Source organism: Melospiza melodia, chromosome 8 (genome assembly GCF_035770615.1).
Source record: "Melospiza melodia melodia isolate bMelMel2 chromosome 8, bMelMel2.pri, whole genome shotgun sequence".
In the NCBI taxonomy this organism is placed as follows: Eukaryota; Metazoa; Chordata; class Aves; order Passeriformes; family Passerellidae; genus Melospiza; species Melospiza melodia.
In genome coordinates, this window is record NC_086201.1 from 24997728 (window position 1) to 25021574 (window position 23847).

Consider the following 23847-nt stretch of genomic DNA (forward strand, 5'->3'; position numbering starts at 1 on the left):
AAACTGCAACTTCACCTGAAACCCCTGAGTAAAGAATTCTAATTTCAATTATCTTTCATGCAACATGGCTCATGATGTTGACATTATTTTCTTGTAAAAAGAACAGGTTAAAATTCCTTTCTGCTTTTTGCAGTCAGACTGCTGATACCTACCTGCAGGGCTGTTGTGGCCTGACAGCTGACACAGGGAGTGGGACCTTCAGTTCTGAGATGTTTCATTGATTTTGTGGCCAGTTGTGGGTAAATGATTTGATGTAGCACATCAGTTTTTCTATATGGAAAAGTAAGATCAAGCCTTTGTGAAGTACGTGAGCTGTTAACAGAATGCATTAGTAAGGAGAAAAAATATTTTTGAAAGAAGTAGGCTGAAGTCCATGCTTGTCATGGATGTTGTGTATGATCTTTGATAAATCAGTTTCTTTGTGCATTTATGTCTCTTGGTGGAGTAGGAAGGATAATTCTGTGGTACTTCACAAGTCTTCATCAATCATACGTGTACCACACACATCTGTGCACTTGTTCTATTTGGTGATTTTTGTGACCTTCCATTGTGAATGCATAGATAGTGTGCTGTTAGTAGCAAATAAGCTTAGTGAAACCAGTGCAGTTTTCTGGATGTTAGTTGCTTCAGTTAAAATTAAGGAACTGGAATGTAGCTGTTGAGATTTTTTTTTTTTTTTTTGTTCATGCAAATGGAAAATGTTTAATGGCATAAACACATTATCCACTGAGAAAATATGGGGAAGTTCTTCATATTGTCTTACACTTTTGGTAGGACACGAATTCAACGTTTTGGGGTTTTTTTTAAATAATCAAATACAATACAAAACAATTCCTGTTTATTAGCAGAGCTGCTGGCTTTCTGTTCATGTTCCTTTTTAGAATTTTTCAACAGTAGTTGTATCTAATTTATATTTCCAGAAATATTAGTTTACATGGTCAAAGGCATCTAAATCTATATCATGACAGTGGATCTAGAACTGAAGATGGGATTTTTGGTACCTTAAAATAATTTCATCCCATTTAGGTAAAATTATAGGGCAGTTCATTGAACTGCATTATATATTAGAGTGTAGATGTGAATTTTTTTGATTTACTTCATTTATATTTTGTTGTTGATTTGGAAAATACTGAAAGAGTTCCAAAGTAAGATTGAAGTGAGTATATTCAACCCTTAGGTTCTGTGCTGAGACTCTCTGTGGTGAGGATTAATTGGTAATGTGAACATCTGTGAGGGAATAGTGGAAGTGCCAGCCTTTTCAGAGGAGCTGTGACTGGCTGGTAGGCTTCATGTTCATGTGATGTGGAAGAAAGTACCTACAGTAGTCACTTGCTGTTAGTGACTCAGATGATTTAACTTGTGTTTTTTAATAATGCCTGAGGAAATATTAGTTGAGTGACTTACTCAACTAAAGCATGTTGGTGAAGCTCTGATCTGGTTGGATGTACCATACATCTTGTGCATTTCTGCTAGTGTTTTGGGTGACCTTGTTTTGGGGAGATTTGTAGACTAATCAGGTTGGTCAACACATGTTGAAGATGAGGAAGAGTAATGGTTGAGTCCTGCAGGTGTGAGTGGGGATATTACTAATGTAGAGATGTGCAGTCAATTTACATGATTCCTATTTACATAGTACTGATCTGAGAGTCTTGTACATGTGGATTTCCAAAGAGAGAATGTGAGTTGTGATGAAGATGTATCATCCAGGATCCCCTTTCATTTGCTGATAGCTGAAGTGTAGCATTTGCTGGCCTCTCTCTTATAGGAAGTGTCAGGCTGCTCTGGCTGTTCCCACTAACAGCACCACGTGCCATCATATGCAGTAGAGGGAAGCATGTAAATGGAAGGGTGCACCAGGTCTGGTGGCTGACAGTGTTCCAAGTGCCTGCTTGAGCTGGGCTATTCCATCTGCTGGCAGGCTTCTGGCTGGCAGCTGCCACCTTGGTGCAGTTGAAAATGAAACATGCTGCTTATATGATAAAAAAGCCTTTTTTTCTTCTTCCCCCCAGACGTGCCATATTGTGTCTTTAAAAGAGCTTAAAGGAAACCATCTAGAGACTTCCAAAAATGAGTGATAGTTTTTCAAAGCTAGCTAAAAATACTGGTATGCAGGAAACCCTGTTAAGGTTGTTTTTCAGTAACATGTACTTACATACCTGGTGTGAAATGAAAGTTGAAGCAGTGCTTGTTTGGTGCTCTTAGATAGGGAAACTTTCAGAAAGGATTAGGTGCATAATCACATCAGCAGTTGTTGCCTCTTTTGTTGGCTTTTAATGCAGCTGCTAATGGATTCAGGGTTTTTTGTCGGTTTTTTCTTTTAACAAAACATCAGTTAATGTGAGAATTAATATCTGATAATGGGGAGCAAGAAATCTTTGAATGTTAATGGTATTATATATGCTCTCTCTACCCTTTTATATTTGCATTCTAATAGGATTGGAATCTTTTAATGGCACAAAAAAGTCTGTGAAGAGATTGAGTGTGGGTAAACCCTTAGTGATGCACTTTTGGATGAGAAATTTGGGTTGCTGTTGTATTTCTTAGTGTAACAACTGTGTTGATTGCAGAAGGGAAAAAAGCTTTAGTAGTTAGTGGGTTATGTCCTGAGATCCTGTTTCCTAACCATAGAGTGAACTGCCTGAAGTCTTAAGTGATTGAAAAGTAAACAAAAATGCATTTAAAGTAATAGGATTTCCATTAAATATATTTCTACATTTATTTAAAAGAATAATTGATTTTCAGTGATTGATCCCCACTAAAATGTTGACGTGCAATCAAATGTCTTTACATTGAATTTAACACTTCTTTAAAAAGAGGAAAATGCATTATATGCATATTTATGCAATGATACTTAGCATACATTTATTCAGTCTTAATTTTTACATTTAGCTTAGGAAATGCTGAGTGACAGTTCTTATTTAGTAGACTATTAATTCCTTCTTCATGGCTTGTGTCAGGCTAGTTTCAGTAATTGAAGTTCAATTAAAGCTGTGGAGAGCTGAAATGAATTTTAGTTAATAAAAAATGGGAAACATTCTGTATGTGTACTGGGAAGAGTTTTAAATTTGAAGCTCATATAGTGAACAGAAGCAGTTTGCAGGTGATGCATGATAGACTATGCAGCTGATAGAGGAGATGAGACCAGAAGGAATTTCTGAGGCTCATGGAGTAAATGGAGCTCAGTTCTTGCATTCAGTTGTTTTTCAGAGGCTGTAAAAGAGTAGGACTAGTAAATTTCCCTGCTTTGTAGTGATCAGATGATTTTTCAAATTGAATGTGCTTCTTCTTGAGTTGAGTTGCCTAGATAAACTGAAATTAGAATATACACTTTGCCAAGAATTGTCATCCGGCTCTTGGGAGCTCATCATTTTATCTCTTCAGAAAGCTCTAGTTCCATGAGGCTTTCTCTGTGCTTTCCCCCCTTGTGAGTTTCCTTCAAATGTTGCACAGGAGCACGCTTCTTGTGGGCAGGTCTTTGGAGGGTAGGAATTGACTGTGGAATCCTCAGATTTTTTTAGTCTACTTTGCATTACTTTACAGATGATGCAGCAGCCTACCTGTCTCATGCTGTCAAGCTGTGGGTGAAGTGTAGATTGGAAACTATTAGCATATAGTTGAAATAATGGTGGAATGGGGTGACATGTCCAAAGACTGATGCCTCAGATGAGTCAAGAGAAGCTGTAGTTTTTCCTGATAGAATCTGAAAGCATGGGATGAGAGAGGAGGCAAAATGAAGCATCCTTGTAATTACTGTGATGACTTTGGACTGGAGCCCAGGGTAGAGGATGGAGCTGCCCTCCTTGCCTCTTCCCTGTACTAAAGCTCTGAAGGCCAAGTGGCCAAATACTAAGGAGTCATTAGTAGGCTACTGGTAGAGGGAGGATTCAGCAGACTTGGAAGAACAACTCTGCAACTTCATTTTGATTCCAAACTGTGTACAATTCCCATGTAACCTAAGTACCATGTATAGGAAAATGGGAAGAGCAAAAAAAAGTCTTAGTCACAAATATGGTCAGAACTTCTGTTTAGAGTATGTATCCTTTGTCACATTTTTTATAATGTCTTTGTGTTTCACTTGTGTTAGCCAAACTTACTTAAAATTAATTCCAAGTTAAAATGTAGGCAAAAAATGTCTTTTGTCTGTGCACAGTGTTCAGTTCTGTTTTGATTTATCCCATGTAGTAGATACTCGGCAGATTTTACTTTGTCATGTAATGTCTTTGAAGAGTAGATGCGTTTCTGTTGTTTTCTGTTTCTCAGCTTTTCTGAAATCTCTGGATCTCCATGCAAGGGATACATGGGGGATGCATTGCTCCTGAGCACTGACCTTCTGGGGCAGGCTGTCAGAAATGCCATTCTGGTGTGATGTCAGTGTTAGACCATGGAGCTCCCACTGAGAACAGCAAAACTGAGCCTGGCCTTCGGGCCCAGGCTGCAGCATCAGCCTGTGTGGTACCCTGATTTAACTTCTAGATCGAATTACAGCCTGGGAGAGAAAGGAGTGCCATTTTTTTGTCTTAAACATCTCTCTCCAATTTGTGTTGAAGTGAATAGTGGACATTCTGGGGTTTGCCAGCCGTGGCTCCCATTCATTACTAATGGAGTGCATTGTATTTTGGTTTGGGCTTTTTTTGGTATGTTTATAGGTATGATTTTTGGATTGGTTTCTTTTTTACAGGCACATAGATCTTTAAATAGAAGTAAAAGTACTTTCAGGGATCTACGTGAAGACCAGTGTCAAGTTCTGCAGTGTGTGGGGGTGAATTACTAATAAAAAGCTATTTAACTTATATTGGATAGAAACCCCTGAGACTTGATTTCAGCTAACGGTGAAAAAACTCTTTTAGTCTCTCAGACAGAAAATAATTTTACTAGAGGATAAGGATTCAAGGCAGCATTAATAAATTTGTTAACTTGTCTGGAACTTTTCTATGTGGATTTTTTTGCCCCCCCCTTGGGTTTTCTAAAGCCTCAGAAAGCCTCAAAGAACAGCTTGCTATCATTATGAAGGTGAGGCTTACCTGGAGGGGACTGAATGCTCAGTGTGGCATTGCTGCAGCAGAACAGAAAGCCATCAGCATGCAAGAACAGAGTCAGAGGAGCAGCAGTGTCGTTCTTGTAATATGGTATTGGTTTTGTTTCCCACACTGGAAGAAAAATGTTAAAAATATCTTCCATGAAAGTTGACCAAGAACGGAATCAATATTGTTAGCCTTTTCTAACAATTTAAACATTCATGTATTTCAGACCCTTTGAATAATGCTGGGTAACAAGGTGATGTGGCAGTGAGGAAGGCAAATGTGTTTCTCCTGTGAATCCTTTCAAGTAGCAGTATACCTGCAAAAACACAAATTCTTTGTTAAAAGGTCTGATGAGACCTCAGCATGGATAGGTCAGGAAATAGTCATGATCACTTTTTGTGGGTGCTTAAAATACTGAGCTGGTTGTTTGACTTCAGTTTTGATGACTCTGATGTTCAAGATTTTGGAAGCTGAAGGCCAACTGAAAAATTTCAGGAGAATTTTCTATTAGCTGAAAGTATTTTATGCCTTTCCCATTGTGTTGTTTATTAAGTAGTTTAGCTTGCTTTTGAAAGTGGAGCCTGGTATATCATTCACTTTGAGGGTTTTTATATAAAAGTGCTTTGCTTTATAAATATAATCATTTGTAACGAGGAGTGGAAAATGGATGAACAAGCTTTCTCTGAAAAATCATGTTTGAAATTTCTGAGTAATGATCCGAATGGTCTGAAATCATTTATTCCCAAGACATATCACTGTTTTGCAGAATATTCAAACTAGTGTAATCAAAATTAAACTATGCCCTAAGCATGAAGATTATTTTTTCCCAAAAAGGAAAGCTTTGAATCACATTAAACCAGTAATTTGGAGTGATAGGACTCCGTTAATTGAATTCTACATCTTGGTAAATGTATTCTTCACTTTTTTTTATTATCTACTAAAAATTTTTAGTTTAATTAGGGTAGGTAAGAAACAATGCTCAGTATATTGCAGTGTATTCAGTACAACAAAAAAGTTCCCTGTTCTTTCAATGTTTTTCTTGCAGAAAAAGTCTCCTTAAGAAATGTTAAGATAATTTTAATCATTGCTCAGAGGTTAGACTTACAGCCCACATTTTTATAACTAAATGTTACACAAAACTTTGGATCACATAAATGTTCAACAGTGTACTAAATAGGATATTGAAATTCAGCGTTAGAAGTGAGGTTTGTGTCAAAATCCACCAAATGAGCAATTACAATATCACTTACAGAAAATATGCTTTGGTTTTACCTTTTGGATCGTATCCTGTTGTGGAAGGCCAAGGACATTGTCGATTACTATTGTAATTTTTTGAGTGTTATTTTTTTATTGTGCATTCTGTTTTGATGGGGATGTGTTCATATATGAATAACAAGGATCACTCCATGGATAGTAGAAGGATATTTACGTGATGTCTTGTCTGCTTGCAAACACATTCATGTCCAAGGTGTGCATAACAGACATATGCATGTACATAGCTGCTACTAACTTTGCAATTAGCATTTTGCTCAGTTGAATTCTACATTTTAATGCTCAGAAAAGCTTAAAAATATGTTTAATTTCACTGTGGATCTTGGACATGATGTCAACATTTCGTTTGTTTATTAAGAAATTAAGAAACTTATCTATGCAATTATGCTGTGGGCAGCTAATGTTAGGGTAAAGAAATGACTGAAATTTATAATATGTAGATCATTCTTTTAAGGAGTATAATGAGCAAGGCAGCAGTCGGATGTCTGTTGCGAACTGATTGCTGAAATGAGTAATTCTTATTGAAGAGTTTTTGTTATTGCCAAGGATGTGACTATCTCTAGAAATGTTACTTTTAGTTTCATTGTTTTCACAGTAATGGTGCATTACAGTGTCAAGTCAAAATAATTTTTTCTAGCCCTTCTGTTCTGTTAATTCATTTGGGAATATGTATTTGTGTTTGGAACCATTGCTCTGCTTCTAAAGTTCCTAAATATTTCCCAATTTTGCCTGTTACTGATGTTCTGAGACTGCATAACTTTGTAGGTTTCTTCTTCAGTTTCTGTAGTCTTCATAAATTAGTTCATCTTTAAAAAAGAAAAAGAATACGCAATTCTTCTGTGAGTGACAATGATTGACTTTGTAATCTTCTGTTAATGAGTGTGGAGAAACAATTCATGTGAGCTAGCCAATTACTAAATACGTTCTGAGAAATTTGGTGATACTTCCATTGCATTTCTTTTGAACGTCTCTCCCCTCTCCTCATGTTCCTCTGTCTCAAATTTTATGCATAGGAGCATCATGATGCTGTTTAGGAGCTGTCTTTGGAGACATGATTGCTAGAGGTGAAGGTCAGCTGACTTCTGGTGCTGAAGCATATGGGGTCATGCTACTTCTGCAAATGAGGTCACTATGTGAAAGGCAAAAAGTATTTATTTTCTAGTTTTTTCAAAGGGCTGTGCATACTTTATTAAAATGCACTAGAAAGTGCACTAGGAATACTGTGTATTGACAGAATTAATAACAAACTAGAAGAGACTGATAGCATTAGTTTATCATTAGGGACAGACCTTTCCTCATCAAGGTGACAACCAGTTTTGTAAGCTTACTTTTGCCTTTCTAGAGCCTGACATATAAACTGTCAGAGACAGGGCAAATAATGCAGTCTCACTAAGCAAGGCATCAGTAGGAATAGGACTCTTGGCAGTTGTAAATACTGAAATGTTTTTCTGCACAGACAGAAACACAGTGTGAGAACTGCGTGACGTGTGGCAACATCCCAAGATTTATCAAGCCTGTCTGTACTAATGGAAGTTGTTGTGTGTGCTATGCTGTACAGATGGTTTTACACTTTCTGATGGGTTTTACAATTCAAGCATTTTTTGTACTGCTTTTTTTTTCTACTTCCAAAGTTCCATTGCCCCATCCTGCAATGTCCTCTAAAATGATCAAAGCTGTTTAAACAAAACCAACAGCTAATTCATATGCTGTCATTGAGTCACTAGGGCTAAAGCAAAAATGTATTTTTGCACATGATGCATATTGTCAAGTCAACAAGACAGACAATAAGAAAGTGAATTTGGTAGAATTTGTTCTAGGTTTGTCTGAGGTTTGCATCTAAGAAAGCTAAATATACACAGTAGCCAAGGGAAGCAATTCCATCTGTCTGGCACCTGTGAGGCCACAGCTGGACTGTTGTATTTAGTTTTGGTCTCCTTTGGTACAAGAAAGACACTGACATATTTGAAACCAGCTCAGCACAGGATCACCAGAAAACTCAGGGATTGAACATGAGACTTGGGGAGAAAGGGTGAGTGAACTTCATAGGATAATAGAGAGTGTAGAGGAGACTACATCCTACCTTCTTGCAAATCCACAATGAGAAAATAAGAGGTCATGGACATAAAATAGTCATGAGGGAGATTCTGTTAACATATGAGACTTTTTTTTGCACTTCAAGGGTGGTTAAGCGCTGAAACAGATGCCCAGAGACTTGTGAAATATTCATCCTTGCGGATGCATAAAAATTGGTTTGGCTCTGTGCAACCAGAGATAACTTCAAGTTTGAGCCAAGTGCCAGTATGACCCTACTTTGTGTGAAAGAGTAGACCAGTGACTTCCCTTTCAAGTTGAATTGTTCTGTGGACCCTCATTAAATTGTAATCTAGAAAATATAAGAAGGCTGAAGTGCTCGATACAAATTGTTTTTAACATCATAAATCATTGTGGGGAGTATGGACAGCCATGCAAATTCCTCAAAATTTCAGTTGTGCCCTCTGGTCTTAGTTGAAGTGGTATAATGCCTCTTCACCACAGTTTAGTTTAAATTTCTGAAGATTTTCACATGCCTATATAATCCAAAGGTCATTTGAAGCCAGCTCAGGACTTGATAAGCATGTAGAAAGGTATGGGAAGAGGTTGGTGAGAATTCTTCTGAATGCCAGGCAAGGTGCCTGCTAAAAGTAGGAGTGGGAATGCCTGTGCCACAGTAGGAGCTGGAAGCAGCTTGAGCTTTCCTCATTTGGCTTTCCACTCCCTGCCTCAGTATGACCATGTGAGGCTTGGAGTATCCAAAGTTCCTGTGGGTTCTCTCTCAATAAAGATGCTTGTTCTGTCAGGTGGAGTTTGTGTTGCTGTGTAACTAAGCAGTTAACTTAGCATTGAAGTAGTATTCTAAGGTAAAATTCATGTTATGAAGTTGCTATAATTAATATTATGAGAGTGAACATTCATTGCTGCTTACTCACAATATAGTAACTAAGATGTCACTTTTATTTTTAAGTATTCGCTTGTTTCATGGCACAGTAAATTTTTCCTTTTCGATGGCGGATTCCAATAAGTGCATTTGACAAGTATGGTTCTAGTAAATAATGCAGTCTTTGGTATTAATTATCTGCATTTTTGTAGTGCCATTTGAAATGGACTCTCCAAAATTAGCTCATCTTCTGTAAAGTCCATATAGGTGAAAGTACTCAGTTTCAAGTTAAGCAGAAAGGAAATAATCAGTCTTGCATTCCACAATCCTTCCTCAATTTGTTTTTTTTTTCACTTGGATCGAGGAAGAATAAAAGCAAAGGGCATTTGTTATCTAGCAAAACTCTGAAGCTATTTCACATGAAAGCATAATGAGTGTGACAGGCTACAAATAGCATTGAACATGAATCTTTTACAGAAGAAAGGAGAAATGTCCTTTGGTATATTTACTTCAATCAACCCTAATAAGGCTTGTTTTATGTGTTTTATGCATCCGCCATCATAATTATAAATCCTTGACATTTTAGCACTAGCATTTATATCTGCCAGGGAAGCTACCCAAAGTCAACCCTCAAGGAATGTCTGTATTGTACTATGGATCTCCATAACAGCTCTCAAGTAGTTACTAAGTGGCTTAAAAAATTACATCTCAGTCATGCTTGAAGGGCTCATCAAACTTTGCCACAAATATCAACGTTAAGTACCCAATCAGCTGCATTGTTTGAAGTACAGTCACGTGTGCCCACGAAGGAATAGGTTGGACAGGAAGAAGAATTATAGAAGGACTTATCAATCAGGCAATGTTTTTTTTTTTAATAACCTTTCAAAACCTCCTTTCCCTTCTTCCTGAAGTAGCTGGGCCTGGCAGCTGCTAGGCATGCTGCTTCTCTTCCTATTGAATACTTTTGCATTCTTGGAAACTTTTCAGAGCAGAGGCTACCAGTGTCTGTATGTGTGTAATACGATTCTGTTCTTGGCTGCTTTTGGACGGTACCAAAAAAATCTGAATAACGAGGATAGGAGAAGTGTCAGGTGGTCTTTGGGAAGACCCTTTGGTGTACGTTTTTTGGCATGTAGGTAAACAAGATGAGCTAATCATTGTAGCTTTTATGTAATGTATCTGTAATTTGTTTTCATATGTAGGTGTGAAAGAAGGCTTGCCATATGGTGTGTATATTGGTATTTTTCCTTGACAGCCTTTATTTTAAGTTTAAGGAATTCCAAGGCATACTATTATGCAAGAATATAATTTCAAACACTCATCGCTGTATGCCACAAGAATACCTTGAAAGAATATTGAAGAAAGGTTGTAGAGCTCCAGGAAAGTTTTAAATTGAAAAATTAAATAATGCTTTCATCCATTTTGAGGTACCCTAATTACCTTAGTTCTATGTTGCACTGTTACCAGGCTTTCATCTTTTAACCATTTGAACAGAATTCTTTCGTAAGTAATATATAAAATCTGATTTTACATTAATTGGTTTGTAGAGTGTGGCAACTTTTACAGTGGCTTTGTGAATACTTTTTTCTTTTTTTGGTTCAACATATGGAAGCTCAGTCTTCTTGTCCCCTTGTGGGCATAAATTAAAAGTATAGCACATTGAAGTTCTGATTTTTAAAATTATTTTTAAATGTTATTTTGAACATTGCTGTGTTCTGGTATCAGTGTGTCGCATACAGGGACACTGTGTATCTTTGTATCTCTTTGTTACCTATGCAGAGGTACAAATGCAAGATTAACCCTACAGATCCCAAATTGAGGGACCAGACAACAGGGTAATGTGGTCGGTCCTGTGGCAAACATCAGTTTCTGCTGTAGCTTAAGCCATCACGTCTCCTTATGCCATGAAGCTCAGTGAAATAGTCGCTGAGCTTTTCATTCACTCCTGGCAGCTCTTTGTTAAAAGTCAGTGCTTTCTGTGAAAAGTCTTTTGCTAATGAACCCAAAAAAGGGAACATGTTTTACCCACATTATTTTATGAGCAACTGAGAACCATTCTCACAGGAGCACTGGCCTTCAGAAGCAAAGATAAGGTTAAAAGAAGTCTTTTTTTTCCTATATGGGTATTTGAAGTCATGGACAGAATACCTGAGCAGGAAACAAACATGTCTGGAATAAATCCACAATTTTACTGCTGCTGGTTGTCCCTAAGTGAGAGAAGAATCTAGATAAAGTGAATGTGGAAAAAAGAAATTTGGAGGAAAAACTTCCATCCAACCTAATGAAAAAATTAATAGAAGCTGAGAATTTAATTGCATTTTGTGTTTTTGAGTATGTAATTTCAGCTGTTGAAAATTGTATCTTTTCATTATGTATAAATGCTAGCCTATGATGGAGAACTTCTCTTAGTGATTTTATCCTGACAGTAATTGAAAGCTGATTAATTTAATTGCAAACAAGCTTGTATTTTGCCATTTCTTCCTTAGTTCTTCATGTAAATGCCTGGTGTTTGGGGTCAGAAGGGAACTAGTGGTGTCTATTTTCTAATTCAGTACAGAAAAGCTAGTGAAATATACAGGTTTTAACCTTATTAACAATTAGAATTAGTTGTCAAAAGTGTAGTTTGAAGAGAAATAATTATGAAACCTTTTATTTAAAATGGTGTGTAGGGCAGTGTAAAGTCAGCTGTTTCTGACTTAACAAACAAGTGCCTTAAATCGCTGCTATTTCTTCAAAGGTGAGGATGTTTTTCTTTAGAGTTCTGAAACTCCATGAAGTTATGTTTAATTAAGTTTAATTAGTGAGGACTGCAACAAAACTGTTGCAGTATTAATTTGGAAGGACTTGTGATGCCTCTTGTGTGTGTGGTGTCTCTCCCCATGCCCAGGGAGGCACGGTTGTAGTGTGCCTTTGCTGGATCTTAATCCAATGATTGTGGTGGGGAATGGAGTCACATAATTTGTACATAATCTTGTTTTACTTTTCTGCAAGCTTTGCAATTGGAATATCCATAAAGTATTGGAAGAGCTGCACTGTAGGGCAGCATACAAAGTTATAATTTGGCTGTATCACTGTGTCTCGTAATAAGATACCACAAAAAATGCTAATAAAGTGGAAGTGTTGATTATTGCTGCCTTGTGTTGTGACTGTCAGTATTGGTAAAGAGAGTTCAGTAATCAAAAATGATAGATAAGTACTAAATTTTGCTAATTTATTGATTTTCTGTGTAACCGGTAGGCTATGAATAGATATTGCAATAACAATAATAATGGTTGTAGAACCATTTCACCTATACAGAAATACGTATATATCTTTCACGATAAATATTCATGTTCCTTAAATAACCTTTAAAAAAGATATGCCTGACTACAGCAAGTTTAAAAAATTGTACAAATTGCTCAATTTACAAATGTCTACAGTAATATTTTGATGTGTTAAGAAAACCCCAATCAGCTGACCTTCTGAATTCTCAATATTTGAAAATATTGAACTGGTAAAAATAAACTAGTGTTGCCAGCAGTAGTGTTGTTTTATTGATATGTTTGTGGGGATTTCTTAATGCATCCTGAAATTCTTTTCAATCAGAAGATTTTGGCAGTCTGTTCCAATTAAAGAATTTTCCGTACTGGAAATGAGAAGTCAATTATGAGAATTATTTTTGAGTTGTTAATTTACATAACCCTAATTGTATTAATTCCCTTCAAGGCTGAAGCAGATATTTATAATACTTTGATTGATTAGCAGTGTATTTGTGTTAGAATTGCTACTGATAAGATGCTGCTGCAACTGTGGTCCTGAGTAGTTCTCTCTCAAACATTTTGGAAAACAAAGTTTATTTCACTGGAGAGGAAAGGCGTCACATCTTTGCTACCTCCACAGGCAGTATGGTAGCATCTCCATTCCGAACTTTGTAAAAAATGGGAGTTTACATTGTGTTACTTAATTACTGGTGTGTTCCATACTGTAAAGAAATAGGTTTGTTTTTTTGTTGTTTTTAGTCTGTCAAAATAGTGCCTGGGTGTATAGTAAGGAACTGTGTGTTTCTCTCAGAAGTCACTCACAGAATGTCAGCAGTAAGAGGCTTCCTGTTTTCAGGCAGGTGTTGGGCTTGTGTGGTCTGGCTCAGGTGCAATCTTTCTGCAGCTGTTTGCCAGGCTGTATTACAGGTGTTGGCTTGCAGCTGTGCCCTGTGTGCTCAGGCTCAGAGTGTGGAAATAGAGTGCTGGCATGGGTACACTTGGGAAGTAGCGTTGTCATCTCTTCTCGTGCCTCTGCTGCAGGAGTTGGGAGGAGAGCAGCCAGCACGTCTCCATGTGCTGAACTTTCTCGCCTGGTGAATGAGAGTGTCAGAGTGGCAGGTCCATCAAGAGGCAGAGCTGACAGAAGCATCGAGTCATGTGTTTGTGATCCTTCTGTATAAGGTGAAGATCTGGGGGCTTTACCCACACTCAGGCACTGTGATTTCTGCCCCTCAACCTGGCTCATTCCTGAGCAGGTACCCAGGAAGGTGTTTGACTTGTGACCTCAGCTCTTGGGCAGTGTCACCCAGTGCTAGGGCAGGTGCTTCAGGGACACTCAGTGACATGAGGATTTTGTCATTGCAATCAAAACTTTGACCTGGTCCTCTGCAGGTGGGGTGGGCACTGCTAATGCCCTTGGCCTTGTGCAGGGCCTTTGAAGGCAGGACTCCCTCAGCCCTTGAGGCAGCGCCCAGCCACCCGAGTCCCTGCACTGAGGGGCCCTTCAAAAGGAGGCCTGGGGATGTGGTCACCCACCCTGGGGAAGTGACAGGTGACCGTGGTGAGGAGCAGGAGCAGCCTTGCTGGGAGTGCAGGGAAATGGCCGTGCTGTGGCCATGATGGAGTGTGACTCCCAGGGCTGGCAGATGGGTAAGGTGTCTGCCATATCTCACAGTTCAGGAGTCTGTGACCTGACTTGCCTGTTAAAACAATTTTATATTATTATTTCTGCACAAGATTCATTTGAACTTTAGAGGACAGAGGAAAGGTGTGGTGCTTAGAAACCACAGTATGCAACAGCACGTGGCTGCTGCCCTGGTCTCTGCCTGTGACCAGTGGAAAATACTTGCAGAAAGCACATAGAAGTAGAGTGATTATAGCATCAGTTTGTCCTGGCTTGCCCTTCCATTTTATACTACTACATGTTTTGGAGATTTCTAAGACTGATCAAGTGCTTGTACCTCTCTATTTAACTGTTCTTCCTGGTTTTCCATGACTTTGTCTAATTATTTTTTAACCCATTCCTACGTTTCGCCTCTGCAATATCGTGGGGCAGTAAGTGTAGAATATTCCGAAGTAGTATATCAGTTAGTATGATTTCTATGGTGTGAAACCAAGGGGAAACTCATCTTGGTCTGGTTGAGGAACTCAGTTGTTTCCATTAAATCACAACCGAGTTCCATTTAGTCCATTCTACATTGTGGATGCTCAAATGAACTTTGTATCCTGCTATTACCCAAAGTGCTTTCAGTGCCACAGTCCTACACAATCTCCAATTTCCTCTTCATTAGTAACAGCCTCTTTTGCAGAAATTAAATTTCCACAGCAAAAGTGAGACTGAGAAAACAAACCTTTTGGTGTACAGTGTTGGTGGAATTTACTGAATCAGAATGAGCTGCCATAATAGCAGGAACATGAATAGTCATTTTAGAAACAAATGAAAGATACATTAAAATGGGGGTTTTGATTTGTTTCTTCTTGGTTCTGGAGAAAATTGCTATGATCTGTTCATATCTGGATCTCAGTCAGCCTTTTTGGCTATATGTAATTTTGGGACGTAACTAATGCAGTGTGAACACTTGGGTACTTTACATTTTATGCAGGAATAAACTACAAAGAGAGTTCTCCTTGTTACTGCAGTGAATCGTCTATATGCTTTGGACAAGTAAAAAGCAAATTGTGTGTTGTGAAAACTTAGTTGTACGGCCATGGAAAGGAAACAGGCTCCACATGGAAAAAGATAGCAAGTTTTCTACCGAATTATATAAGGGGTTTTGTGTGTCTCTGAAATGTGTCTTGGTAAATATGAGCTGACACATTTCTAGCAACCAAATTATAAATGAGTGGAAGACCTGAAAATGTCAGTTTCTTCCTTTTAGAAGCACTTCAGGATTTTTCTCTCCTTTTCCTTCGTATATTCGTTTCTTCCCTTGGGCAAATGAGTTTGTTTTAACGTTTGTTTCAGTATACTGTTTTTCATAGGATATAATTGTTGACGCTTCCTGGAAGTGTCAGAGGAGATTTGATGTACTAATATATTCATAAGAGAGAGCATATGTATACCTTAAAATAACACAGAGAGAGAGATAAAAAGTAGTAAATCAATCCTTTAAAGTTGTTTCTGTGTATATCTTGATGTTGCCTAACCAGTTGTGTGTGTTGTGGTATTTTTCATGATTAGCTGGGAAAACAATAGAATAATCTGAAGGAGTGCAGAAAAAGTAAAATAAATGAGCACCGTAGGCAAAGTGTTTGCCATTTAAATGGCACAAGAGTTAGGTCATGTCAGGTGGTGGGGTAGGGAAAACACTTGAACTGTTACTCTTACCTCCTCCTGCTTTTGGAGAGGACTCTGGAGTACAACGCATCCCAGAGTTGAGAACATCATATCTTCTATTTAGTTTTAATTGTATTTTGGTTTGTTTTCCCAGAGCTGTAACATGCTTAACTGTTTTACTGGAACTTTAGTACAACTTACACCTAGCTACATGTGTGTGAGTCACTTCTTGATGAGGCTGCATAATCACAGTCTGGTCACTTTATATTAGTAAAGACCAGAAGGATAATCTTTGTTAAAGACTAGGTTAACAGAGGCAAAAAATAATTAATCTGGTGTTTAGCATTTTCATGGCCACACTGGTGTGACCTTGGACAGCAGACTTCAGAGCCTTCCCATTAGCCTGGAGTGGTGTAGGAGCCAGTGACTGAGTGACAGCTCTCAGAAACTTGTACCTGGTCCAGGCTTGCAGAGCAGGATGGGAGGAAGGGGCAGATATGTGGTGGGTAGAGAAGTGCTGGGTGTATGTGTGTGTGCTGTGCTGGACCATGAAACTTTCATCCTTACAGAGACACACGTTGGACAGCTAGGGAGGCCTCATGCTCTGTCATTGTGCTGGATGGATCTTGTCCTTGGAATGCAGTTATTATGATCTTGCAAATAAAACGTGCATCTGCTTGCTCAGTGCAGCTTCTGTGGTTGTGTTACCTTTGTGCAGCCTGTCAGTCAGTAGCACTAAAATTTTTTAGACTTAATAATACCCTCTACCCCTAAGAATTAAATTATGGTTTTATTCTGTGTTTTTAAACATGTTCATCTCTTAAGTGTTTTGAAATAATGTAAAATGCACACTAATGGTAGCATGCTAACTCTGAGAAATATGTCAGCACAGGGCGGTGCTGAAGCATATACTTAAGTCATATTGAAGTCAATGTATCTAAACACAAATGCCCGTGCTTTCTGGTATCTGTGTGCTTGTTGTTAGCTGTTCTGAAATAAGATCATTAATTTTGTACTTTAAAGGAAGTATAAGCTTTTGGGTTTTTTTAAAAGAGTGAAGTTTGGAAATACTTTATATAAACTACATTATCTTTTGTTTTGATAGCTGATTGCCATTTATGATGAACAAGAAGGTCCCCGTAAGATTGATGGCACCAATGGGAATTTGACAGACAGAAACAGCCCAGACTCCTTTGAGGCAGAGGTAGCAACTCAGCTGGCTGCCTTTCAGCCCATTGGTGAGATTGAAGTGACTCCTTCTGCCCTAAAACTGGGTATGTATATCTTGTATGGTTTTTTTCTTTCATTTTTCTTTATCTCTGTATGTCTGTAATCTGACTTTATATATTTTAAGATTTTTTTTAGCATCCCATTGTTTGCCTTGCAGTTCAATGAGGGCCATTGAGGGGAAGCCATATGGGGAGTGTCTGAGGTCACTTGGTCTGTTCAGCCTGGGAAAGGGGAGACTGAGGGAGACCTCATTGTGATCTAAGGCTTTCTTGGGGGAGGACATGGACAGCCAGGTGCTGATCTTTCTGGTGATCGGTGACAGGACCCAAGGGAATATGACATGAAGCTGAGTCAGGAGAGGTTTAAAGTTAGGTAGTAGAAAAAGGTTCTTCACCCAGAGAGTGGTTGGGAACTTGAACACATTCTCCAGCACCAAGCCTGAGTTCAAGAAGCATTTAGACAATGCTCCTTAGCACTCTTGGGGATGTCCTGTGCTGGGCCAGGAATTGCTGACAATCTATTATAGTACTCTGAAAGAGCACAAGATGAAACCTTTGCTAAGTATTTTCAAATACCACAGTCATTGAAAAAAACCCCAGGGTTTTTTTTTGAGGAACCTGGGTTCAATGAGTGTAAAACTGCTATGTGCAAGTACTTTGACCACTTAGCTGAGCTAGTGCCCTGTTTTGTGTGTGGGAGGTGGGAAGAGGGTTATGCTGGCTTCAAACAGTTCTGCTCTTTGTCTTTGAAGAAGTTGCACAACTGGGCTTCCTTGCCTTTCTGACTACAAGTGAGCAGACTTGTGATTAGGAAAGGCTGCTGCTTAATTGCCTCTTATGTCAGAGGGTACTGCATGAACTGCTGCAGCTCTGGTGCCCTGTGTTGTTCAAGTGTGCCTGGATGACCAGGAGTTCAGACTGGTTTCCAGTCGTAAACAACTGGAGTCTTGCGTGTTCCGCACAAAGCAGTTTGGAAAACTTTCTTGGATTGAGAGTAGGCTGAGCTGTCACCTAAGTACCTTCAAAATACAAGCTTTCAAAACTAGATTGAAGGTGAAAGCTGTGACTGTCTGCCTGTAAAGCAACTGAATGTTGCTCAGGAGAGCGTGCTCTGCATCCCACCAGTGCCCATTGCCAGCTCAGCCCGTGTTCCTGAGCGCTGCTGGCAGTCTCCAAGTGCTGTGCAATAAAATCTGAGTGTAAGCAGCTGGGGATACGGTAGAAGTTCTATCTCTGGTTGTGCTACTCTCATGGAGTGGTCTGATTACTACTTGAGAAATGGAATGTTCACTTGTCTATTTGAATTAAATTTTTAAAAGAAAACGCTGATTATAAAAAGCAGTGAGCTAAAATAAAATTTCAAATAAAGTTCACTGGATGAAGCTGTGTAACTTACCTTCTAACAGAAGTCTGTGCTCATTTTTGTGCCCACTTTAGAAAATTCTAAAATTCAAGCTGAATGAGAATTTTTAGAGTAAAATTTGTGTTAATGGATCGTATCTTGTTTTTTTCCATATTCTAAAACAGAAAAATATTTTTCCATATTTAATGACACACAGGAATTTCTCAGAACTCATATCTGGGGACAAAACTTATTATTGACATAACTTGCATGTATTTGTCTGTGTTTGGTAAGTGTGAGATACAGAATAGCTTGGAGATTAAAGTTCAGTGGTTAAAAGTTTTGCCACTTAATTTTTTGCATATTTTTAAATTGTGCTGTTACCATATTTTAGCATGTTTCAGAAAGTAGAGGTTGTTCTCCAACTAGCTGTAAGCACTAGTTAAAAAAAGCCATGTGTTTAGTCTTGCATACTATTGTTACAGAAGCTGAGGTTTGGAGAGAGGAGTACTTCAGCTTCACACAATTTCATGTAAAGCAGTTAAGGGCTCAAGCTCTTGAGCTCTTTAGTAAGCTACCACGTAGTTATTTTGCTAGTGGTTATGAAATCCTGCTGGAGAGCATAAAGCAGATGTAATATAATGTGGAAAGAGCATAGAGGGTTCTATTTTTGTTTTCAGTGCAATGCTAACATATATTTGAAGTTAAAATGATGCTTCCCTCTTAAAATAAGAGATCATAAATGTAGTGGGTTTGTCTCCTCAGTTCTGTTTCAGATTGGTTTATTTTACAGGGTAAGTGAAAGATTTTCTACCTGTTAGTCCTGTAACTTAGTTTGTACTCTGAAATGTAGTTGTTTTCTCTTCTGGATTTTACTTCATGGTTTACAATTCTTTGGACATAATTTTTGCCTTTGTCTTTTGTGTGCAAGTGCCTGGTCCTTAAATTATGTGACTATTTCCATTAGAGGCAAATTGAAAAGTAAATGAAGAAATAGAAGGACAATTTAGTTGCATCAATATCATTGATGCATGAACCACAGTAGTCTGGCTTCCTGTCTGATTATTGAATGGATTGCCACTTGCTAGCAGAAATAAATGATATTAATTTATAAAACTATTCTTATTTTGGGAGCAAGGATGTGATTGAATATATATGTAGGAAAAAAGTGTTGCTTTCCATGTTAGCTGTGCTTCAAGAACTGTCGTGCACTTACCTTTCCGAGTATTTTTCCAGAATGCTTTTAGGAGGGAAATGCATTGTTATGTGAATTCTCAGATTGTGGAACAATTTTGCCTGTTAATTTCTGTTGGATATTTTATATTTTATGAAATCAGATCCATGTTTTTATGTAGAAACAATGCCTGGCTAATGATCTGCTTATGTAATACTTAGTGCTTGGTGCTTAATAAGCACGTGAAACTAAACACTGCTGTTGTAAGACGTGAGAGAATTGCTACTGGATTAGAACAGACACATGAGATACTGCCTTAAAACATTTCCGTCTTTTACAGATTGTATATGTGACCTAGTTAGGTTAACTGTGTATTATACCAAATCTTAAAACCCTTCTTGTTTAGATAGAGATGGCAATAATTTTACTTTTTTAGTATTTTTATTGTATGGTTACTTCTTTGAGGGGGTTATTTTGTCTGATATTCTAGAATAGCAATCAGCTTGCCTGTCTGAAATCATAGATTTTCCATTATGTAGTTGGTTGCCTTTTATTTTTCCTTTTATCACCTGTAACTCTGAAAGTAAGCCAGACTAAAAACAATCTTATATTTCACTCAAAAGCTAAAATAACCTTATATTTTACATTGCTTTCATATATTGGCAAAAATTTAGAGAAAAAAAGTAAATTTAATTTACTTAATATCAAATTACTTTCTTAGTATGTATTTCCTTAAAACAGTTCAGGAAATTATTCAGCTATTTGTTTTCTTTTCCCTGAAATAAGCACTGCTCTACTTTTAAAGCTAGCTTTGTTCCCAAGCAAGTGTAATAGTGGGTTCTTATATTTAATTTAAGAAAAATGCAGGAATACTTCAAGTGTTCCTGGACATGGCATCTTCTGCGTCCATAACACAAGGTGAGGTGCAAACAGATTTAAGTGCCTCCCTCCCTGCCACACATCACTGGATTATCAGCTGCTGTTGCTGACAGTGTCTTTTAATAGTGAAAAAGCGAAAATCCCAATTTGACAGAATCTGCACTCGGGTAAAGAAAACATTTCATGCTACAATACAAATGGTATAAAGCACCTGCTAATATATATGACAAAATTTAGAGAAGCACACAACTGTTTAATGTGTTCAGGCAGCTGTTTGAAACAGGGAAGAAATTGATCTACTGATTTAGTTATTTCTGTAGATAGGAGAGCATTGAGACAGTTGCTAAGATGGCAGCAGAGCTTGTCTTGTATTATTGTTTCTTGTGAGCAGAATTTGCCAGAGTACAATAATGATGTGGCCATGACAACAGTTTTCAAAGAATGATACAGGCAACTAAATGCTGAAATAGCTGATGTACATTTGAAAAATGTATTGGAGATAAACTTCAACATCTCTAATCCCAAATACCATTACAAATTCTTCACTGTCTTTTTTTGGTATCACGTTTCGGAGTTATAAAACTGTGTATAGACAAAACCCTGCAATGAGCAGTGAAATTCACAGTGTGTTGAATACTTTGTAGCTGCATGACTTCAGCCCATGGTGGGTGTAAGGTAACACACATCCCAGGGAAAGAGATTATGGCCCTCATTAACCGTCTCTTAATTTTCCGTGCACCTGTAAGCGTGCCAGTAGTGCTCCTGTTTCCCTTTTGTACCTCATAGTTTACTGTTGTTTTCTAGTGGTTTTCTCCGCATGGTGGGTTGTGGAACAGGAAGGGGGGGACTTATTTTCATTATGTCAATTTGTTTTTTCCTTTCCAGTCCATATGGGCAGGAAGGAGAGAACACTAATTTATTTATGGAGGATCCGTTTTATGGGCAAGTCACTCTAAGCTGGAAATGCCCTCATGACTGGCTCAGTGTTTTGTTTGCTTCATTTGGTAAATGATGGTTGAGTACACACAAAATTAGTTGTTGCTTTTGTCTTGCTCATCTCCTTGGTGTTAAGTAGTCAGGATTTTGTCCAGAAGAAGACGTGCAGCATTCAAAGATGCTCGTTGATTTTGAAAACTAAGATGTGGAAAAAGCAAGGGTAAAGTGGGCATCTCCATTATTGTTTTTTTTTTTGTCAGTTGCTTTATTTATTCTTTTTCCCTTTATTTTGGAATTGGTTTGAAGAATCTGAAGCTGTTTTCTGAGTACTGTCTGGAAGCAGAGACAATTAAATTACTTTGTTGGTAATTACAATAAAACTATGCACTTAATCGATTGATACCTTTACTAGTGTTAACAAGTAACTTCATTTAAAGTTGAGTTTAGATAAAGAAATAATTCCTCATAACAGTTACTGATAGCAGGTTAAAAAATACTCTTGTAAACTACAGGAGTTAACTTCTCCCTTTGCAAACTTTTACTGTTGAATCGGGCAGTGTCTTGATTTTGCCGTTGAAAGGTCTTAATTCAGTATTTCAAATTTTGCATGACTTTGTTTTGTAGCAAATCCCTGAGATTTTCTCCTTTTATAGGTACATGTCTGCACATCTGATCAGTGGTCTAGGCAAGTGGAAGACTTATGTGAAAATAATGATTGGAATGACTGATTACAGTCTCTCCTAAAATAAGCTTACAAATGCTAATGGTAGTTGGAGTAAAAGCTACATGCAGGCATTTGTGCTTTTGGGCAATCAGTTCTTTCGGTTTTGGACATTTAATGTAGCATCTTCTCAATGAACATTTTTTCCCCTGAAGACAGAGATTTCTGGGAATGTTTCAACCCACAGAAGGGCTGGTTAGTGTGGGATAATAAGAGTAGAAGCCTAGAAGGTTTTCATGGTCCATTTTTGATGCAATTGATGGTGTTCTGGCCGTGTCATTTTGACATTTGGGAAAGGTTACTTTGCACTGTTATGGAATTCCTTGAAGGTGCTTCAGACAGAGAATATGCTCAGCATAATGTTTTCCTGTGGTTTTGGGGTTTTTCTAGTTTAAATTGTGCTTCATGGGATTGTTTAAAACACTTCGGTTTGCCCTATGTGTTTGGGTTGCTAAGTCAGTCAGCAGAGGTGCTTTCATTGACACTGTCTTAGTTTGAAGTCTAAGGGAATTGAAGGGAAGGTTTCTTCCCTGAGTTTTTGGAAGTTTCTGCCCTGATAGGCCTGACAGGGATTAAATTGTTACCTCCAGGGTACGGATGTTGACAATTTCTGTGTAACTTCAGAGCTTGGAAGGAATTTCTTTTCTTTCTCATCTTCTTTGAAGTGGAAGCATTGTAACTGGGCTTGGGGGCATTTTAAACAACATTTATTTGATTAGTCCTCTTTCAAGTTGAAGTTGAGATACTACAGATACGCAGATCTGTACAAACACAGATACGTGTTTTTAAATACAGAGAAAACTACATTATTATGTATTTTTAAAATCTGTGAAAACATACAATGTGAAACTATTAACCTGATGAACCAAATGTTGTTAATGCCTTATGTATAGCATACAAGAGTAAATAGCAAAGATGCTTTTTCTTGCATGAAAGCCACCCTTTTCTTCTTAATCTTGCAATGTCAGTTTATTGGCTGAGCATTCTGATGTTTGTCAGTACATTGGAGTGTACAGTACTCAAGTCATAATTCTGTCCTGTAAGATCTCCTGGAAAAACTGACATTTTGAAATTGGTACTTTTCAAAAGAAATGCATTATGGAAGAACATGCTGTTTTCTGTGGATTGAGGGAATACTGCTGATTTCCTTAAGGAAATATGGCTGTGTTCTCTTTCAGTGCACTGGGTGGCTCCTCTCATGGTAATGATATCAAGTATTGTTCTCTGCTGTTCGCCATAGGCGTTGTGAGGATGACACTGTACTTGATAGATTTTCCTCCTCTGTGGCATGCAGTGTAATCTGCTTTAAAAGAATTGTGATGATAAATTCAAGTCTACTTGCATTTCTAAAACAAATTGTTTCTGTTCTCAGGCAAGCTAAAGGTTTGAAGATAACTTTTCATTTCAGTCAGAGGGAAAGTCTGGTATATTTTGACCTCATGACTTAAGCTTGGTCTTATTTAGTTGTCCTTGATTCATGGAAATGAGTTTTGCTTTATCTTTGTATTGCAGCAGAATAATACATTAATGGTTTCTGTAAAGATGTATATAAAATTTCCATGTGTTTTTCTGTCTTTGAGCTGCCTGTTTACAAAACAAGCCAGTGTTTCCTTCCTTTCACTGTAACCAGGAATTTAGTGCTAGGGTAGGTAATAAATTTATGTGCATAGTTTGTTACTAAAGTATCTCTTCTCTTTTTAATAGCCCTTCTGTCTCTGATTTCCCAAAAGATTGTTCCTCATCAATTATTCTGCCTGTCTCTGTTCCCTTTGGACTTGGTTTAATATGCCTTACTATGGAGTAAGATGGGTATCTCCATGAAAATATGTTAACTAGAGAGAAA

The 23847-nt window shown here is 37.9% G+C and overlaps 1 protein-coding gene across 4 annotated transcripts in view; it reads left to right on the forward strand.

Annotated features, from left to right (window-relative positions):
* PARD3B (par-3 family cell polarity regulator beta) overlaps nt 1-23847 on the forward strand; it is a 391710-nt gene that overhangs the window by 97569 nt on the left and 270294 nt on the right. For all 4 annotated transcript variants that reach the window (XM_063162314.1, XM_063162315.1, XM_063162316.1 and 1 more), the window contains exon 3: nt 16829-16997. In XM_063162314.1, the coding sequence (XP_063018384.1) occupies nt 16829-16997 (169 nt within the window). The remainder of the gene's footprint in view (nt 1-16828; nt 16998-23847) is intronic.